Source organism: Pollachius pollachius (assembly GCF_949987615.1).
Source record: "Pollachius pollachius genome assembly, chromosome: 3".
NCBI lineage: Eukaryota > Metazoa > Chordata > Actinopteri > Gadiformes > Gadidae > Pollachius > Pollachius pollachius.
In genome coordinates, this window is record NC_136936.1 from 17,837,082 (window position 1) to 17,855,242 (window position 18,161).

Consider the following 18,161-nt stretch of genomic DNA (forward strand, 5'->3'; position numbering starts at 1 on the left):
TACGTGTCGGATTTCACACAATCAAATAATTATTTGTATGTTTTTTATTTACAAATATGTAAAATGATATCAAAAGGTGTGGTCTTGGCACAACCACCAGCACGCGAACTTCAAGGGAAAAATGATGCAATAATGCAGTCAGTAACTTCAGTGTTACAAAAATATTAAACTATTCACTAATGTACAGTATCTACAGCAAACACTTTGATCAAACATTCCTCATTGTCTTGACTTGCTCAGTATGATCTTCAGTATCACATTTGAAAAAGAACAAACACCAAAACAGACTAAAGCTTCATAAAGCAAGGCTGCTAGTTTTGTGGCGCTGTGCTCATTTACAAGTGAAGGTGCAAAGCTTTTCTCAAACAACAACAAACGTCATTCAACATTTCAACTTCATTCAATTCTCCACCTGGAGAGTTTTTGCAGGCTCACATTTTCTCAATAAGCCTTTTAGAAGAAAAAAAAAATCCTTGTTTGTTTTTTTTTCTTTTGAATCTATTGATCGTTGACCCGGGTTGCTGTGCTCGCAGGTTGCGTTGCGTATGTACATATCCCTCCCTGGGCCCTCTGGGCTCCCTGGATGGGTGACTGGGGGTCAGCTGCAGCCGCTCTGGGAGAGGCAGGGTGACCTCAGTCACAGGGCTGGAGCTGGCGCAATCTCTGTGGGAACTCTCCACAGCACAGATCTGAAACAGGATCTGGCTGCGGCTGTTGTGTCCAGTCCAGGGTGCTTCAAGGGTGGGACGCCAGCCAGAGGAACCCATGTCATCCTGGAAAAAGAGAGTGTGAACGGAGGGGTGTACACACACACACACCCACTCATACCCTCGTTAGTAACAGATCTCACCCCAGTAGAGTTAAAACAGTATCCTATTGTACCAAGATCAAAGAACTTGGCTTGGACAATGCTCCCTTCCTACCCCCCCCCCCAAACACACACACACACACACACACACACAGTCGGTGCCCTTCAAAGCTGAGTTCCAGCACTAATGTTCAAGCAAAAAAAATAATAATCGGTGTCCACATGTGCTGTTTTTGTGCGTGTGTGAGAGAAGAGTAGTGTGCGTGTGAGAGAGAGGAGAGTGTGTGTGTGTGGGGGGGGGGTTTGAGAGAGAACAGTATGTGTGAGAGAACATTATGTGTGTGTGTTGGAGCCATGGCGGTGACATGTTTCTACTCTAGAGCTGCTTGGCAGGGAATGCAGGCTCTCTGTCTCGGCCCGCTCGCTGTCATCGAGCCCAATCTCTTCAGGAAGGCAACCCTCTCTCCCAGGACCTCTCACCCTCCCACCAACCCACCATGTTGCTTCACTTGACAGGGTTCCACGATTTTGTTGATAGAGGTGTGTTTGTGTGTGTGGATTTTAATAATATTGCAGTACCATAGTTGTTTTGCCTGTCGTTTACTGGATGTAATGATCAAGGCTGCCTTTAAGTCCCATCCAATTTTACATCACTAAAATATGTAATAAATATAATTACTCTTAGTATAATTATCACCCTGAATCAAGTAATAATGTCCCTTCTTGGGAATAATTCAATAATAACTGAACTTGCCTTCCAAAGCTGAGCAGTCAGGTGAACTCATCTGGACGTCCTCGCCCGACCGGGAACGTTCCTCCTCCTCCTTCCCCACCACTTCCTCCTCCTCCGCTGTCCCACAACGCTCCAGGCGCCTCAGCGCCATCTCAGGGCTGTGCTGCGGCGTCACAGGGCTCTCTGAGCGCTCGGGGTACCAGGTCTCTGCTGAGGCCAGCTCGGGGGGGGTTTCTGACCCGCTGTGGTCCTGGGAGCCATCGTGGTCCTGGTCCTGGTCCTGGTCCTGGTCCTGGTTGGGAGTCCTGTGGACCGTTGGATGTGAACCGTTTAAACTTCTCTACTGTTGTGTGAGTGCGGACACATAGCCCATAGCCTGGTTCTAGTCCCAGTGAGTCTAAAAGCATATACATCATTGAGAGCAATATAAGTTGTACACACTTGGTCGTCTCGTGTCTTTGGACCCAGACGAATAGGACTAAATGTTTTTACCTTTACAAAGGAGTGGTTACAGTCCTATGAAAAAAATGTTGTTCTTTTCTTCATTTTTTTCTTTTTGAAAAACCTATTGTTTATTGTGTATGCCGATTCATAGAACGTCCTCATATTTGTGTACTATTCTTTTAGATGCTTTAGACCCGTGACTCACCCGTAGCTCAAGTTCATCTGGGAATGGAAGGCATCGTGGCCCCGGCTTTCCAGGTCCAGACGGCAGCTCTCGTCCCAGCAGAGAGACGGGATGAGGTGGACCGGACCTGAAGGACCAGTGGACCCATCAGACCGTCATCATCACACATTATGACATATTCCTCTATAGCCTCTGAGAGCAGAGGGTAACTTTTGACTATTTCTAGATAACACGTTTAGATTACACTTCAGGGACACATCATTGAAGCATACCATAAAAAACACGCACCCTTATTAAAAACCTTGAGTGAGGTGTTTGTCTGTAAGTGTGGACGTCCTTAACAGCAGTCGGTGCCCAGTACGTACCATAGGTGTGTCCCGCCACCAGGTGACACTGGCAGGTGATGGGGTCTGGGAAGTCCGGGAGCCAGCGGCAGTCCAGACACGACAGCTCCACCCCGCTGTACGGCCCGTCCTGCAACCTCATGGAGGCTGAGGTTGCAGGACGCACGCACGCACACACACACACACACACACACACACACACACACACACACACACACACACACACACACACACACACACACACACACACACACACACACAGGATGGTTCAAGGTCAATATAAGGAATATGTTCTCTGGATATCTTGTCGTGTTGATTTTGAGGGAGTCTAACATCCACGGTTGTTCTTCCCGATAGCGATCTAAAATAGGTTCCAGCCCCCCCAGCGACCAAGAAAAATGGAATGACAAACGCACCACTTCCTGTCTACGTCTCCATCAGCCCAATGCCTGCAAGTCCACCTAACTATTTTGCCCTCCATTCCGTCTACTTTGCTGGCCTTTTTGTCTCCCTGTCTGTCCGTCGGTCTGTCGACTTGCCAGTCACTCACCTCCAGGCTTCTTCTCCAGCAGCTGTCTCTTGCAGTAGATGACGAAGAGGCCCAGCAGGGCCAGCAGCACGGTGGCCAGGACGCTGCAGGTGACCGCCGCCAGGGCCATGTCCCGGGGGCTGGAGGTCACCGAGGGCAGGGGCACCCGGTTCACACGCCCGCTGCCTGCACACAGAGGAGGGGAGGCTGAGTGCTGTACCGCAGGCTGTACACATGCATCTCATTCAGGGAAACCCGCGTTGAAGCAAGGGAGAATCTGCAACTGCTGGTGTACAAAGACGGGAGGGTAACAAGCGAATTGAGATTTGAGAGGATTTGAATCAACAGACGTTGGGTTCCATGGGAGCAAGTGAAGAGGGCCTTTTGTCAAATCCCACCTCACACTCGGTTGATCAGGCATTTCCACAGTTCTATAATTATATTAATTTATAAAAAAGAATTATAATTAACAGGTTGGTCAGTTTAATAAAAACCTTTGAACAGAAATGTTCACTCACACCTTGTGAGAGCCAAACCGATCCGTATTTGACTGAAATTTTTGTTTTTTGGTTTACCTACCCTTCAATAAGAGGTGGGTGGAAATTATTCCAAGGTGATGTTAGGAGTGAACAGATGATTATATCAATATTTAAAGGTTTCCATGGAAATCTGCTTTTATGTTATATTAGTTATGAATTGAACATAACCAGGTGCAGTCATCTTAGGGGAAAAGCACTCTGTGACTCTGAGCCTATCAGAACGGAGCACAAGCCCAGGTCAAGGTGGAATGAATATGGGGTTTGAGGAGGGTGGAGACAGCAGTTCAAAGAGAAAAGTGCGTATGGTGGATTCTCTCTCTCTCTCTCTCTCTCTCTCTCTCTCTCTCTCTCTCTGTCTCTCTCTCTCTCTCTCTCTCTCTCTCTCTCTCTCTCTCTCTCTTTCTCTCTCTCTGTCGATAATTAACAGTCATACTCCCTCCCTTGCCTGCAGGCTCCACACCCACACATGCTGGTCTCACACACACACACACACACACACACACACACAGTTCTTTACTGTGTGTGTGTGTCACGACTGTTCCACTCACATCTTTGTAAGACAGAAGTCTTAATAGGGGGATTTGCTTTGATTGACTGTATTTTATTTTAGGGGTTATTTTGTGCACTTGTGCATTGTTTGTGACCAGGTTCACACATGCATTAAAGAGACACTCAATAGAGACATTGAAGAGAAATGTGAAATGTGTGTATTTGTTGCATATTTCCCCCGCTGCAGTTCTCTACCTGCCCAGGGGGTAAATATGCTGTTACAGCAACTCCCCAACAAACCTTTGTGTACACAAACACACACACAAAGTGATGAAAATGATGTGGGTGTATTCAACGAATAAAGCTCATAGCACTAATGAAAAAAAAAGTTATTTAAGTAATATTAAGAGATTATTTGTTCGAGTGATTTGTTTTGAAAACCTCAAGAGATAAAAATAAAGTATAAGTGATATCTTGCATTCCTGCGGATTACGTTTGAATACAAAACCAGGACCCCCATCATTATCAGTAATCAAGTATAAGTGTGTAAGACTAGGGATCAATGCCCTTGCGACAGAATGGGTGTGGGTTTATTTTGAACAAACAAGAGTAATCAGAATTTGTGGTACACCCAGAGCTGCTCTGTGAATATAATTCACTAGTACCCGGCCAAAATCAAGAAGAGAATGTATACACACTATACATACAAACACTGGCAATAGATGAACTGCATGGTAAATACAACCAAGATGGTCTGTGGTCGCTATCAAGGATAAAACCAATTCTTTGAGATAAGGGGATTGTACACTAAATACAATAAAATGATGAAAAATATATTTCAATGCTCTTCTATCGCTGTTTACTTTGGTACATTAGTCATGATGGGGGCTGGGTTCTGTCAGGCAGAGTAAACATAACTTTAGCTCTGGGAAGCTTTGGCCTTCTTTCATGATTCATTCCATAGTCAATAGTGTTTTACCGTTCTGCACTTTTCTACGGGTACACAAAATAATTCTGTTCCCCCAAGAGGGCCAAATGGAAAAATGGTTCGGTCTGTAATTCAAAAGTCTGCATTTCTCAAAAGTTGGGTCATTACTATTCTGCTCAAATATTTGACATGAATAAACCAACATAATAAACTGGTTGAGATAAAGAAACACAGAGCAATTGAAACCATAATAGAATGTGATTCCTTGTGAATTTCCGAATGTCTCCACTGACAAAGAAATCATACTAAAGTAATTAATCTGAAAACAACTACATTTTTATGTAGTTGCTGCGTCTCTTTGGACCATCAAATCAGGAATACTCCCTCACTCACTTAAACACACACACTCACACATCCACCCACCCACACCCACACAAACTCTCACACACCCTCACACCAACCACAACAAAGTGGGCCTGTTATCACGGCCCAACAGCTGCAGCAAACACAGACGCACAGAGGCCCATTGAAGCCTCCTCACCTGCCGATGTTATCTCCTGAACCACACTCCACCAATAAAACCATGGCCTTTGATATGCTCCCCGTCTTGTCTATGGAGCTCGGAGGCCGCCCCGGGCTGAAAGAAGCACCACTGGGCCCCTCTACAGGGGCTCTCCGTGGCTCCGTGGGTCTGTGGCGGGGCCGGACGCTGTCTAAATGGAAACAGCCCTCTCGGAGGAAGAGCCCCGGACACAATGGCACAGAAACCCGCACGCGTACTGGAGCATGAGGCGTTTACAGAGGAGGTCCGGGGCAGCCCTGGTGTTTTGTAGGATGAAACAAAGGCCTCTCATGTTGTAAGGGACAGTTGAGAGCAAGTTAACATGATTTTAGAGCCCTGAATCACTAGCGATAAAATAAAGAGAAATCATTTGTTGCGTTATTATTAATAGTATTATTAATATTTTACAACTACTAGAGTTACAAATCTATGTGTCGATTTCCCAGTTCATTCATTGTGAACTATAATGTATCCTTGTGTGTGTGTGTGTGTGTGTGTGTGTGTGTGTGTGTGTGTGTGTGTGTGTGTGTGTGTGTGTGTGTGTGTGTGTGTGTGTGTGTGTGTGTGTGTTTGTTTGTTCTGTGTATGCGTGAGAGAGGGAGAGAGATCACCTGGACATGATTGTCCACATTCAGCGTGCACGCATGTCTGTGTGAGAGCTCGTTTTTGTGTGTGCGTGCATGTGCGTGCGTGCACGTGTTTGCCTCCAGTCCACTCCTGCAGCAGGCTGTGTGAGATCAGAGATGTTCTGTGGCTGTGAAAGATCCCAGCACATGAAACACATTAGAGAGCCCTAAGGAGCCCATAAAACACACACACACACACACACACACCAGACAACGAAACACAGGCAGTGTGTGAGTACGTGCGTGTGCCTATGTGTGTTTGTGCATACGTGTTTGTGCATGCGTGTGTGTGAGAGTAGGTGGTTAAGATTTACAACACCACCCAGTTGGCCCTAGCTTCCCCTGTACAGCTGCAGTGTTACACCACCACCTCCACCCACACACACACCCACCCACTACAGCATGGCTCATTAGGAGCCTCTGCCCTCTAGGACTGCACCACCCTGCTCCAACCCATATCAGCCGAGAGGGGGGAGGGAGGGAGGGAGGGAGGGTCTGTTGGTTAAACATTTGGACCACCTCACCACCACCACCACCACCACCACCACCACCAGATACGCATCAGGACATAATGGGCACTTCTGTTTGCCCAAAAGAGCCTGGCACGCTCGCCTACAGCCACCCCACAGGTGGCACGTCAGACGCTACATCCACACCAACACGCCTGCGTCTGAGTCCAGGATACCAGGCCTTTTCTTGTCAAAGACAAAAAAAGGAAAACGTACACGGGTGGATGTATTCCAAGGGCCGTGGTTCTGCTCCGCAGATCTCTTGTGTGAGACCGCCTCCGGACTGAGCAGTAACAGATGAACCGGGGCGGGGTATGCAGACAATGGCGAGTTGAGGGGGTGGGGGTGGACAAAAACACCCCAACACTCTCAACCGTAGACACAACTGTGGAGCGTTTGACAAAATGTTTATATCTGGGGAGATATTTGAGCTAAGTGTAAATATGTCTTGTTTTGTTTTTTTTGCTTTAATCCCTCCACGGTCCCGATACTCAACGCCTGTCTGTGTTTCTAGAACAGATGAGGGGGGGGGCGCTGCTCCCAGCCGCCAGAGAGACAGCTGCGGATCACAAACGCCGCGAGGAAGTCACACTCCATTACCCGACCGTCTATGTTCACGGCTCTCTTTAGAACTCATCAAGTTACCTGACTGCTCGTACAGGCCCCCCCGTAGACGGTAATGTGCGAATCATGATGCAATGCACACTGTAATGATGCAATAAGTGATGATGTATTGAAACACCTTCCTTCTTTCCTTTTTTCGGGGGTAAGGGGAAATATCAAATTACAGGTTGTCCCCCATTCCCCCTCCCAGGTGACGACAGCCACAGTGATACAGACAACAGCCGTCAGTCAGCAGACTGACGGCAATATAGGAGCAGTATAGGAGCAGTCGGCTGCTCCTATATTTTCGACACCGCTTTACGTTTGCCACTGGGAACCGTCTTGTTCCCAGTGGTTCCACACACACACACACACACACACACACACACACACACACACACACACACACCATCCCACCGCTGTGACACTGGTTCCTCTGATGACTTTGTACCAGCATGTTTAGAACCACAACAAACAAAAAAAGGAAGAAAGAAAAGTGATGCATTTGGTTCTGGCCTAATTGCCGGTTGAGTTTAGTCAACAACACTGGGCGGTGAATACAGCGGTTAGCCAGCCTCTGCTTTTCAGCCCTTTGTGTTGAGCTGCTTTATCTGTATTCCCCCTCTGAACACATCCCAGGTGAGCCTTCTTTTCTTTCCTTTCTTTTTCCATTTCTCTCTTGAGGCCCGCCATATGAAAGGGCCTCGCTTTACGGGAAAACACAAGGGGGGGGCCGCCACGTTTCCCACAGATGTGGAGCCAGATGTTTCTGAAGGAGGAGTCGAGAAGGCGAGCAGGGGGAAAGAAACAAAAGAAGTGGGCTTACAGTGAGGCTCGTAGGGCGGGGGGTGGTCTCCGCACGGGATGCACTCCATGTCCTGGTAGCCGCTCAGCTTGGTCTTCCTGTAGTATCTGTGGGGAGGTTGGGCGGGCACACGGGGCACAGACGGGTCACTGCGCTGAACCGGGCCGGGACAGGTTCAGCGCAGTCCACGCTGAACTGTTTCACAGTTTGTTGTGTTACAAGTAGCCTACACGCCATGATGCTAGCATTACATTGTTTTATAATGGCATGTGTATGGCCCAAAGATGTTGTGTGACAAATAAAAGCATCAATCGTGTTATATAATTGTCTGTTCTGTCTGTTTGTTCTTTCATCACGATCACCGATATCGTCTTTGTAGTGCTCGAGCCATTTCATGTATTTGCAATGTGTCTTTTGAAATGAATTATTATCAATATGATCCCATTAATACTGTGTGCAAAAACCACTAAAGCACAATGAGCGTTCTCTTTTCTGCTCTGCTCTGCTCTCCCCACAGGCTGAACGCGGACGCCTCACCCGGGCAGGCAGTCTCCGCACGCGGCGTTGCGAGTGGCCGAGCAGTTGGCCCTCTGGAAGCGGTTGAGCAGGCCGCAGTCCAGGCAGGGCTTGCACTTCTGCAGGCCACGGTCCTCCTTGAAGCGGGCGCTCCGGCAGCCCACGCACCGGGCATCCACCCCGTAACCGAAGCCACATTCCTGGGGGGATTAACGGGACAAGTGGGTCTGGGTATGAGATTTTTGGTGTTTTGATTGGGCGGCTCGGCTTGTGTGAAGGACGGAGGAGGAGGAGGGGGAGGAGGGGGAGGAGGGGGAGGAGGGGGAGGGGGATGAGGTGGGGTGAGGGGTTGGCTGCTTTTGAAAAGGGGGTCTGAAATTAAACAGCGGTCTTGGCCTTCCACCGGGATTGGTGGGGAACAATGCCAGGACTCTTTGGAGAGTCCATTTTATACTGGCAATAATGTCCCTGACTCCCTGTGTGTGTGTGTGTGTGTGTGTGTGTGTGTGTGTGTGTGTGTGTGTGTGTGTGTGTGTGTGTGTGTGTGTGTGTGTGTGTGTGTGTGTGTGTGTGCGTGTGAGTGAGTGAATGAGTGGCCTTCCTCGGCCGAGCTGCATAAGGGACGGGGGCCATTTGAATAACAGAGGACCTAGAGGGGGACACCCACTGTGGTATTATAGCCGAGTGTATTACTGTGCTGATTGAGAGGACGGTGTAAGAAGCCAATGCTTCAGTCTGTAAAGGGAAGAGGATTAGAGCGAAGTCTATAGGCAAAATAAGATTGGATTCATGACATTGTTTAGCCCCTCCAATGGGAAGTGTACTTAAAAAGCAAAGTGTACGTGTGTGTCTGTGTGTGTGTGTGTGTGTGTGTGGGGGGGGGGGGGGGGGGGGGGGGGGGGGGGGGGGGGGGGCGGTGTCACTGATCTAATGCTAAACTAGCTTTGGCAGGCATGGTTCCCCATCCCAATCTAAAACCCATAAAAAAGGAACGTATCCCAGCCAAACCAAGAAATGTGACAGGGCTGTATTGATGATGCAGGTCTATGAGTTAAAGGTTGAATATTCCAGCGGGATGTGTTGAGAGACACCATTCAAAGGAGGATTGTTTGCAGTTGGGCACCGACCCCTCGAACACCACCCCAAACAAATTTCCACCAATCACGGTTGGACAATTATACCGTACATTGTGGCTGCAGAAACCCAATGACCTTGAGTTTCTTGACGGACATGAAGACTGCTTGTTGGTTGGTCGTGTGACGGGGGGCAATGTCCTGGGTCCAACTCCCCAGTGGGCATGACATCAGTCATTGTAGCGACAACACGCCAGCTGTTTCCCTGGAGTCCGCCGGTCACCTACTAGGCCAGACTGCATTCCCGAGCCACGACAGGATGATGGAGTGCTTATGTGTGTGATCATATGTCATTAAAGTGAAGGTCAGCCTCAAACAGCTCTCTCTCTCTCTCTCTCTCTCTCTCTCTCTCTCTCTCTCTCTCTCTCTCTCTCTCTCTCTCTCTCTCTCTCTCTCTCTCGTGTCCCCTTACACCGCCTGGGCATGCCGTTGGTCTGGAATGTGGGCAGAGGGTGAGAGTGGGGTGGGTCGGTGGTGGTGGAAGTGTGTCTCGAGGGATGGGGGGTGGGGGTGGGGGGTAAATTGCTGAAGTCGGTTGGCAAAGAAAACAAAAAGAAGTGAGGAGAGTCGGGGAGAAGAAGAAGAAGAAGAAGAAGACGACAACTAATCCCTCCCTCCCTCCCTCCCAATCACATGAGGCTGACATTGAGCCCCGGGCCAGGCCTGTCCGGAGGGGCAGCGGCCCGAGCTGGCCGGCTGCAGCTGTTGTTGTGAGCTCTCCTTAAAGGGAGAGGATCTCCCAGCGAGCAGCAGAGAGACCTTGGCTGCTGGGAGCAATGCTCCTGCCTTCCTGTTGAGATCATCAACTGCAGAGAGTCGGGGGAGGGGGGGGGGAAGGGAAGGGACTGGGCCTAGCTAGGGATGGACCCCGACCCCCAGGACCATTGAAGCCCATGGGCACATGCTCTGCCCATGAGGCGCCACGCTTGCCGTGCCACGTACACAGAAGCTCCCAGAGCTGGGTGGGCCGTAGTTGCAGCCTGAGCCAAGATGCACCGCTCCACCGGCGGGAGCCCTACCCGCCTCCCCTGCTTCAGCCAGGGCAGGACAATGTCCTTTTCAACCCTGCATGGCTTTGTCCCCCATCGGGGACACAAAACAGTCCCCAGATTAGCCGGCATGCAGACCCGACCAAGCGTGGTGGATGCACCTCCACGGGCCTCCCTTCATCGGCCGTGGGGAAAAGTGGAGGCCGGGTAGATAGGCAATGGGGGGGGTGGATTGCTGCCACTACAAAATGGATGACGCTATCACTATCAATACATCTTTCACGAGTCAAGACTATATCTGCTCTCTGGGATCTGTCATATACAGACAAGAACGCTTTTTGGTTTTGAAGTTCACAATTTCTCCCGAGGGAATCGCTTCCCGCCAAAAATATAAAGACATTCCTGGGTTATATTTAATGACTCCAAGCGGCATCCTGTGGACAATAATAACAATTGAATCGTGGTCAAGGTCTACGGTACAAGTCATCAGTCGAGCGTGTCTTGTCATTGGTGTGCACACTGAGTTTTATGTCTGTGATTAAACACGAGCTGAGCTCTCCCCCGTTCCTCCTTATCTGCTGATCTGGTTTGCCAAGCAAAACACAACTTGTGGAGAGCAGACAGAGAGTGGGATAGAGAGCAAGGGAGAGATTTATAGGGGAGATAAAGACCTAGAAAGATAGCACAAACAAGAGGAAGAGAAGCAGAGGAATGGAGAAAAGGAGAGGAGGAGAGAAGTGAGCCGACAAATAAAGAGACAGAATTAGAGGGAGACAAGAAATAAAGAGAGGGGGGGGGGCGAGAGCAAAAACAAAAAAGATTTAGATGGGGAGAAGTAGAGTGAGAGCAGAAGAGGGAGAGAGGGGAGGTAAGAAGTTAACATAGAAACCTCAAATCTAAAAGAGATGCAGATGGTAAAATGAAGAAGCAGAGAAGAACACAAAGCAAAAGAGGAGAGGTAGTGAGACAGAGGGAGATTTAGGGGGAGAGAGAAAGAGCAAGAAGTTTAGAGGGAGAGAAAGCAGAGGGAACGAGAGAAGGACATGAGTTAGAAGAGGGAGTGAGAGAAGTGGAGAAGGAAAATGAGAGACTGATTAAGATGGAGAAAGGAGGGCAGAAGGAGACTAGCAGGGGGAGGGAGAGAACCAAGGAAACAAGTAGAGGTTAAAAAAATAGAGGAGGAGCGAGGGAGAGGAAGAAAGAGACTGAGAGAAGCAAGGAAGTGTGTGGGGGGAGCTGGCAGAGCCCTGGAGCATGTTGAGACCCAGAGATACTGGAGAGATTAGCCACGAATCACAAGTCTCTCTCCCAGGGTGACCAGTCATCTGATCTGCTCATAAAACTAAGGCCAAAACAAAGCCAGTTCGTTGGAGCGCTGTGCCAACCTAGATGTCCTCTCTCTCTCTCTCCTCTCGTTCGCTCTTCTCTCCCTCTCTCTCTTCTCTCGCCCTTTCTCTTTCGCTCCCTCTCCCCTCAGTATCATCTCTCCCTCTCTCGCTCTCTCCCTCTCTCTCTCTCCCCCCACTATCCTCTCTCCCTCCCTTCCTCCCTCTCTCTCTCTCTCTCTCCCTCTCTTTCTCTATCTCTCTCCTCTGTCTCCCTGTCTTGCTCTCTCACTATCCTCTCTCCCTCTATCACTTTCTCTCTGATTCTCTCTATCCTCTCTCTCTCCCTCTCTCTCCCTCGGTTGCAATCCTCCAAATGTAGCCACACATTTATAGAAAAGCAAGGGGAATATATTATTTGGCTGTCACTGCTGCTATGGGGTATATTGCAACTGTGGCGTTTATTCCACTGTCGTAGCCATTGCTTGTTTTTTCGGAATAAATCCACTGGCTAAACCTATAATTGCCTCTCCCTCTCTCTCTGCCAACCACAAAGTCTTTCGGGCAAGGGAAATGCCTCAGCCTTCCAACGCTGTTCACAAATCAAAAGGCATCTTGCCGATAATCGCCAGTGGCCAAATTTTCAAGACCCTTGAAGTAAAAGCCATTCATGTGAAAGATAATAATCAAAAATGGTTGAGGATTGTTTGTGTGTTTGTGTGTGTATTTTAATTAACACAAAATCCTGAGAAAAATGGAAGTGAAAAATGTATGTTTGTCCGGCCGCCTTGAAGAGGGAGACAGACGGCTAACTTCCAGTACAAACTGGGCCACATTCCACCCGAATCTCTATGGTAGCGGCCACACACACACACACACACACGCACATGCACACGCACGCACGCACACACACACACACACACACACACACACACAAACACACACACACACAGTAAACCACTAACTGCCCTGTTGCCTACGAGGCGCTCTCGGAATAGAACTACCGCTCTGAGATCCAAGATCTCTCATCCACATTCACGCTCGACGGAGAGTTCTCTTCACATTCTGCATTCCCTCCTCCGAGTCCGACCCGCCGAGCGTTTGAACTCCCCGGCGGGGGGGGTCTCGGGTTCCTCGCGCGGCTCACCATCTCAATACCTTCAGAGAACAAATCCGGCAGCAGCCAATGATTTACTAGGACCCCTGGGCGTCGGGCAGCATACAGCATGCCTGCTGAGCTGGCAGGGACCCACGAAGGGGTACTGGAGCATATTACCCACAGCAGCAGAGAACCTGTCTGTGTGTACCCGGATTAAAGGAGAGCAGCCTTTAAACGCATGTTTGCAACAGATGTCACACTTGATAGGAGTCCCTCTTTCAAAACCATACTTACCTTTATGTGTGTGTGTGTGTGTGTGTGTGTGTGTGGGGGTGTATTTGGTGGGCGTGTGTGTATGTTTGTGTGTGTGTGTGTGTGTGTGTGTGTGTGTTTGGAGGTTGAATAAGTTACAACTCCAGAGAAAAGCCTATGCTTCCCAAACGCTGGGCCTTCTGATCTGTGTGTGTTACGCACTCGTGAACGCACACACACACACACAGTGAGAAAAAAGAAAGAAAAAAAACTGTGCGAATCCTCAGCGTTCTGTGATCAGCAAGCTTAGGCATGGCTTGCTTCAGACGGAGCAGACAATACGGTTGGACGGGGTGCATGAGGGCGGGGGGGGAGAGAGGGGGAGGGGGGTTGGAAAAACAATGGCTACCATTCAGCTCCACAAGGTCAGAAGTGTGGGTGTGACTGATTAAAGACGGATCGGTGTTCGACAAAAGCTAATAATGTTTTGGCTGCTCCCACAGTGAAAGAGAGGAAGTAATAAATAATAATGTACACTGTGTGTGCTTTTCACAAAGCTCCTCTTTCTTCTCCCCAACGGGACATTTGCTTTTCTCAGCAAAGGAAAGAGGGAGTGATTTATCCAAAGGAAGTGGCACACGTTGCCATCGCACTTGATGTTTGCAGGTCACTCCTTCTCTTCCATGACAGAAAGACCAACAACCTCTTGATACATCATACAAAGCTTTCAAACGATTATTTTCCACACCATACCTGCTTCTGGAACGCCCATTCCCCCCCTCTCCCGCCTCCTGGCCTAAAGTGTGAGATGCAATGCGCTATCAATCAATCTGGAAGTCCCACCTTTGATAGCTCCTGTCCTGCATCGCACTGCTGGCAGGCTTTACAGTTTCCAAACAGGTCCCTGTACTCCTGCTCCCTGCAGCCTCTGCTCTCCTCCGCTGATCCCACGGGAACCTGAGAGAGGGAGGGAGGGAGGGGGGGAGGGAGGGAGGGAGAGAGGGGGAGAGGGAGGGAGGGAGGGAGGGGGAGGGAGGGAGGGAGAGAGGGGGAGAGAGGGAGGGAGGGGGAGGGAGGGAGGGAGGCAGGGAGGGAGGGAGGCAGGGAGGGAGAGAGGGAGGGAGGGAGGGGGAGAGGGAGAGGGAGGGAGGGAGGGAGGGGGAGAGAGGGAGGGAGGGAGGGAGGGGGAGAGAGGGAGGGAGGGGGAGGGAGGCAGGGAGAGGGAGGGAGGGGGAGAGAGGGAGGGAGGGGGAGGGAGGCAGGGAGGGAGAGAGGGAGGGAGGGAGGGGGAGAGGGAGAGGGAGGGAGGGAGGGAGGGAGGGAGGGGGAGAGGGAGGGAGGGACGGAGGGAGGGGGGAGGGGGAGGGGTAGGTAGGGGGGGGGGGAGAGAGAGAGAGGTGAAGGGAGGCAGGGAGGGAGGGAGGGAGGGGAAGGGAAGGTTGAGAGTAGTTCTGGCGAAGGGCTGTTAAGGATTCCTGCGTTTCATCGCCACTTTCATCAGTACCAGATAATACATGCTGGCCTGGGCCGGGCCGAGTAATAATCCCTCAACAATAGTTTCAGTGTGTCTCAGCAGCCCCAGCCTCTGACTCGTCCTGAATGCAAAGTATGATAATGTTGCTGTCACTTCATAAGGGATATGGCACCCCCAAAATCATACCCCATGTTAAAAAAAGTAATTTATGATGTCAATTAAAAGTATCTTAAATGCTTTCTACTGATGAAAGGGTTTGTAATGAATCAATAACTGTGGCGAAAACAGGCAAATAAAGAGATAGGGATAATATATGTACTCACCAGGAGTAAGAATATGATTTGAACTGTCACTATAAATAAGGAGATGTGTCGTAGCATTCGGGCCATTGTAATGATGTACAGCAGCTATAAAACAATAAACAATAGATACAGAAATTAATATAAACAATAATACCATCTATATAACACACAAATGCAACTGAGTAAACAAAAAGTTAATCAAAAGTTAAAAAAAAATCAATGAGTAAATAATGAGTGGAAATATGAAGGAAAGAAAGATTTTAAGAAAAAGATAAAGTTTGACTTAAGTATTGGACATTTCTATAAAGAAATAAAACGATCTCTCCAGACAGATTATATAAGAGGTCCGTTTACAGTTAAACATCTTTAAAATGATTTTGAATGCTTCAGAAGTCAATGAACATGAAAAAAGAAGGATACTTCAAATCCATCGGATCCCACACTATTCACATTTTCCGATTTATTATATCACAATGATGTGTTCATCTCAGCATGCGGTGCACAATCAAATCAAATCGAGACACTCGTGACCCAGAACAGAGAATGCAGCAGACAACATTCGGTTCAAGCTGACAGAATTAAACAATGACACTGAGGAAAAGTTAATAAGCAAACCTAAAGTGTTGCGTCTTACCTGTTAGAATGCTGACCACCAAGTTTGTTAAAACAAAGTTCAAAGGCTCTTCTACACCAGTGAGAGCCCTTGTTGTATTCTCTGCACCCGTCTCAGCAACATTACACAGTACACACAGCGTACTGTATGTCCCAGTCCAAAATAACCACCAGATTGGGGGGGAAAAACAGCGCAGAGATCAAAGGCAGGGAAGGGTTATGATCTCAAATATGTAATCTGACCGATGATCAAGACACATCAAAGCTGCGCGAATGCAACAGGCACTAACGTTGCGAACTAAATATTGTGATCATAACTTTGGGAACGCTACAAAAACGCGATGCAAAAATCTAGCACACATAAAGTCTTTATATTATATATAGTCTCTCTCTCTTCCTGTGCGCCGCTCGCTCGGTTCGCTGAAAGCTGCTGTACGGCAGCGGGACTCGGGACGCGGTTTTGAAGTTGAGCACAGCCCCTCGCGATCCCTTTCATCTCAATGAGCTGCACATGCAATGACGTCACTCCACTGTTCTGGGATTGGCTGGGATCACAATCTTCTTTCTTAGCGAAACAGAGAATGTAACGGGTTCGGGTCCCTCACCCCTGATATTAAAGAGGTAAATCCCCTTCGGTCTAATAAGAGCATATAAGGACTTACGGAGTACTGATTACTATTTATTTATTTTTTTATAAATATTTGATTGTAATATTTATTAAGTGTGCGTGTTTCTATGTGCCTACGTGCGGCGTGTACGAGTATGCGTGAGTGTTGAGCGCAGCCTACCTGCGAAAATAGGACAGGAGTTCAAGCCAATTAGTGAACATGTCTGGGCATGCAGGAGAAATCAATTCCAGGGGAAAGGCTGTGTGTGATAATGATTTCGCAAATGTTTTGACAGGCATTTTTCTGTAAAGGAATGGATTCGATCTTCAAATGATGCTTTGTCTTATTTCAGCAAGTCAATCTGCGCTCTTGTGATACAATTATACATTTGCACTTTCACTTTTATTTTTATTTTTTAAGTAATAGACAGTCTATGTGAACAAATGGCAGACCGCTCGTTCACGGACCTTAGTTGAATGTAGACCTACTTGTCCACATTCCCATAAAAAATACACCTTCTGTGATTAACCATATAAATCAAGTTGCCTTGGAGGTAGTCTACGCGTAATCGCTTTTAAAACATACATTTGAATGGCTTTGTCTCCATCTAGCGGTGAAACTGTGTCAGTTGTTCAGGCTTTTTATTTTGCGTTTACCTTTTTTTTTTTTTATGTGATATTAAACCAGACGTCCTCTGTTACAGGCCTTTAGGTCTGTACCTTTGGTTGAACTACAATCCTGAGTAAAATAAGTATTTGGAATACAGTTTGTGCGCATCGTTTAAAGGCCCAGGCACCCGTAAAACAACACATTATCCTCTACTGGTCTCTGAATAATATAATATGAGCTGCAGCAGATCCCACCTTGCCGCTGTGTTCTCTATCCCCTATCCGCCGTTACTACTGTCGCTTTAAGAGCCGTGAACCTCATCCTGCTGAAACTGCAGCAGACACACACACCGAGTTGGAGAGCGTTTAGGGACCACCCGTGGACAATTCATTTGTGGGGTGCGTTTCATGAATAGATAATCACGTATGATTCATAATGATGATGATGATGATGATAATGGTGATGATGATATCGACTGTGTTTACGGTCATGTGAGGACACTGATTTCTGCTGACAGGGTGCAATTGAAGCTACGCACTTGGTGGTGGGTGTGAGAGGGTCTCTCCGGGAAGCGGACAGAACAGAGATGCCGCACTGTGCGTGAGCGAGGATGCTGACGGCGGTCCCCCCCTGTAAGTAGACTTCTCTGATCACTGCGGCATCTTTGTCTGTGATAATTTTGTACACCCTGCGATGCTTTGACTTTGTTATATTGTGTATGACCCTTGATATCGTGTATCATCATCTGCAATGTCGATGCGAATCTCAGCGTTTTGCATCCTGCCGATTTGTCCTCAGCAAACGGTCGTATGAAAAGTAATTGGTTTAGTAAGCGTTAGAGGACTTGTGACTTTGATTGTGCTATTGTATGATGTGCATTGCTAAAAGTCCTTGACTTTAACATGATGATGTCGTTCTACTTTTTGTGTAAAGTTGGCCTATCCGGATCAGATGAATGCGCACACATAGGCTCCCGTTACATAGGCCCATATAGGGAACACAATGAAACATTCAATAACATGGCAATGGAAACCTATTAAACGGCATGGCTTAATATTCAACATACACTTTATTTTTGCGACAATTACATAGAAAGCCATCCCTCAGTAAAGTTCACACAATTCATCTTACTTCAATAC

The 18,161-nt window shown here is 48.2% G+C and overlaps 1 protein-coding gene across 1 annotated transcript; it reads right to left on the reverse strand.

Moving 5' to 3' along the window:
- Window positions 1–29: 29 nt before the first annotated feature.
- Window positions 30–16,251, reverse strand: LOC307073595 (tumor necrosis factor receptor superfamily member 19-like). Its single transcript, XM_079733490.1, has 10 exons — window positions 15,828–16,251; window positions 15,215–15,298; window positions 14,261–14,374; window positions 8,641–8,819; window positions 8,125–8,210; window positions 3,064–3,228; window positions 2,535–2,660; window positions 2,191–2,296; window positions 1,563–1,846; window positions 30–773 (listed from the first exon to the last, which is right to left on the reverse strand). The coding sequence occupies exons 2-10, from the start codon at window positions 15,278–15,280 to the stop codon at window positions 769–771; spliced, it is 1,131 nt and encodes a 376-aa protein (XP_079589616.1). The 5' UTR covers window positions 15,281–15,298; window positions 15,828–16,251; the 3' UTR covers window positions 30–768.
- Between the last annotated feature and the right edge of the window lie 1,910 nt (window positions 16,252–18,161).

Excerpts from the sequence above, each read along its gene's own strand:
- LOC307073595 (XM_079733490.1), bottom strand. The coding sequence starts at position 15,280 with ATGGCCCGAATGCTACGACACATCTCCTTATTTATAGTGACAGTTCAA. Across the intron at positions 14,375-15,214 it reads AAATCATATTCTTACTCCTG|GTTCCCGTGGGATCAGCGGA; the intron begins GTGAGTACATAT and ends TCCCTCTCTCAG. Across the intron at positions 1,847-2,190 it reads CAGATGAACTTGAGCTACGG|GACTCCCAACCAGGACCAGG; the intron begins GTGAGTCACGGG and ends AACGGTCCACAG.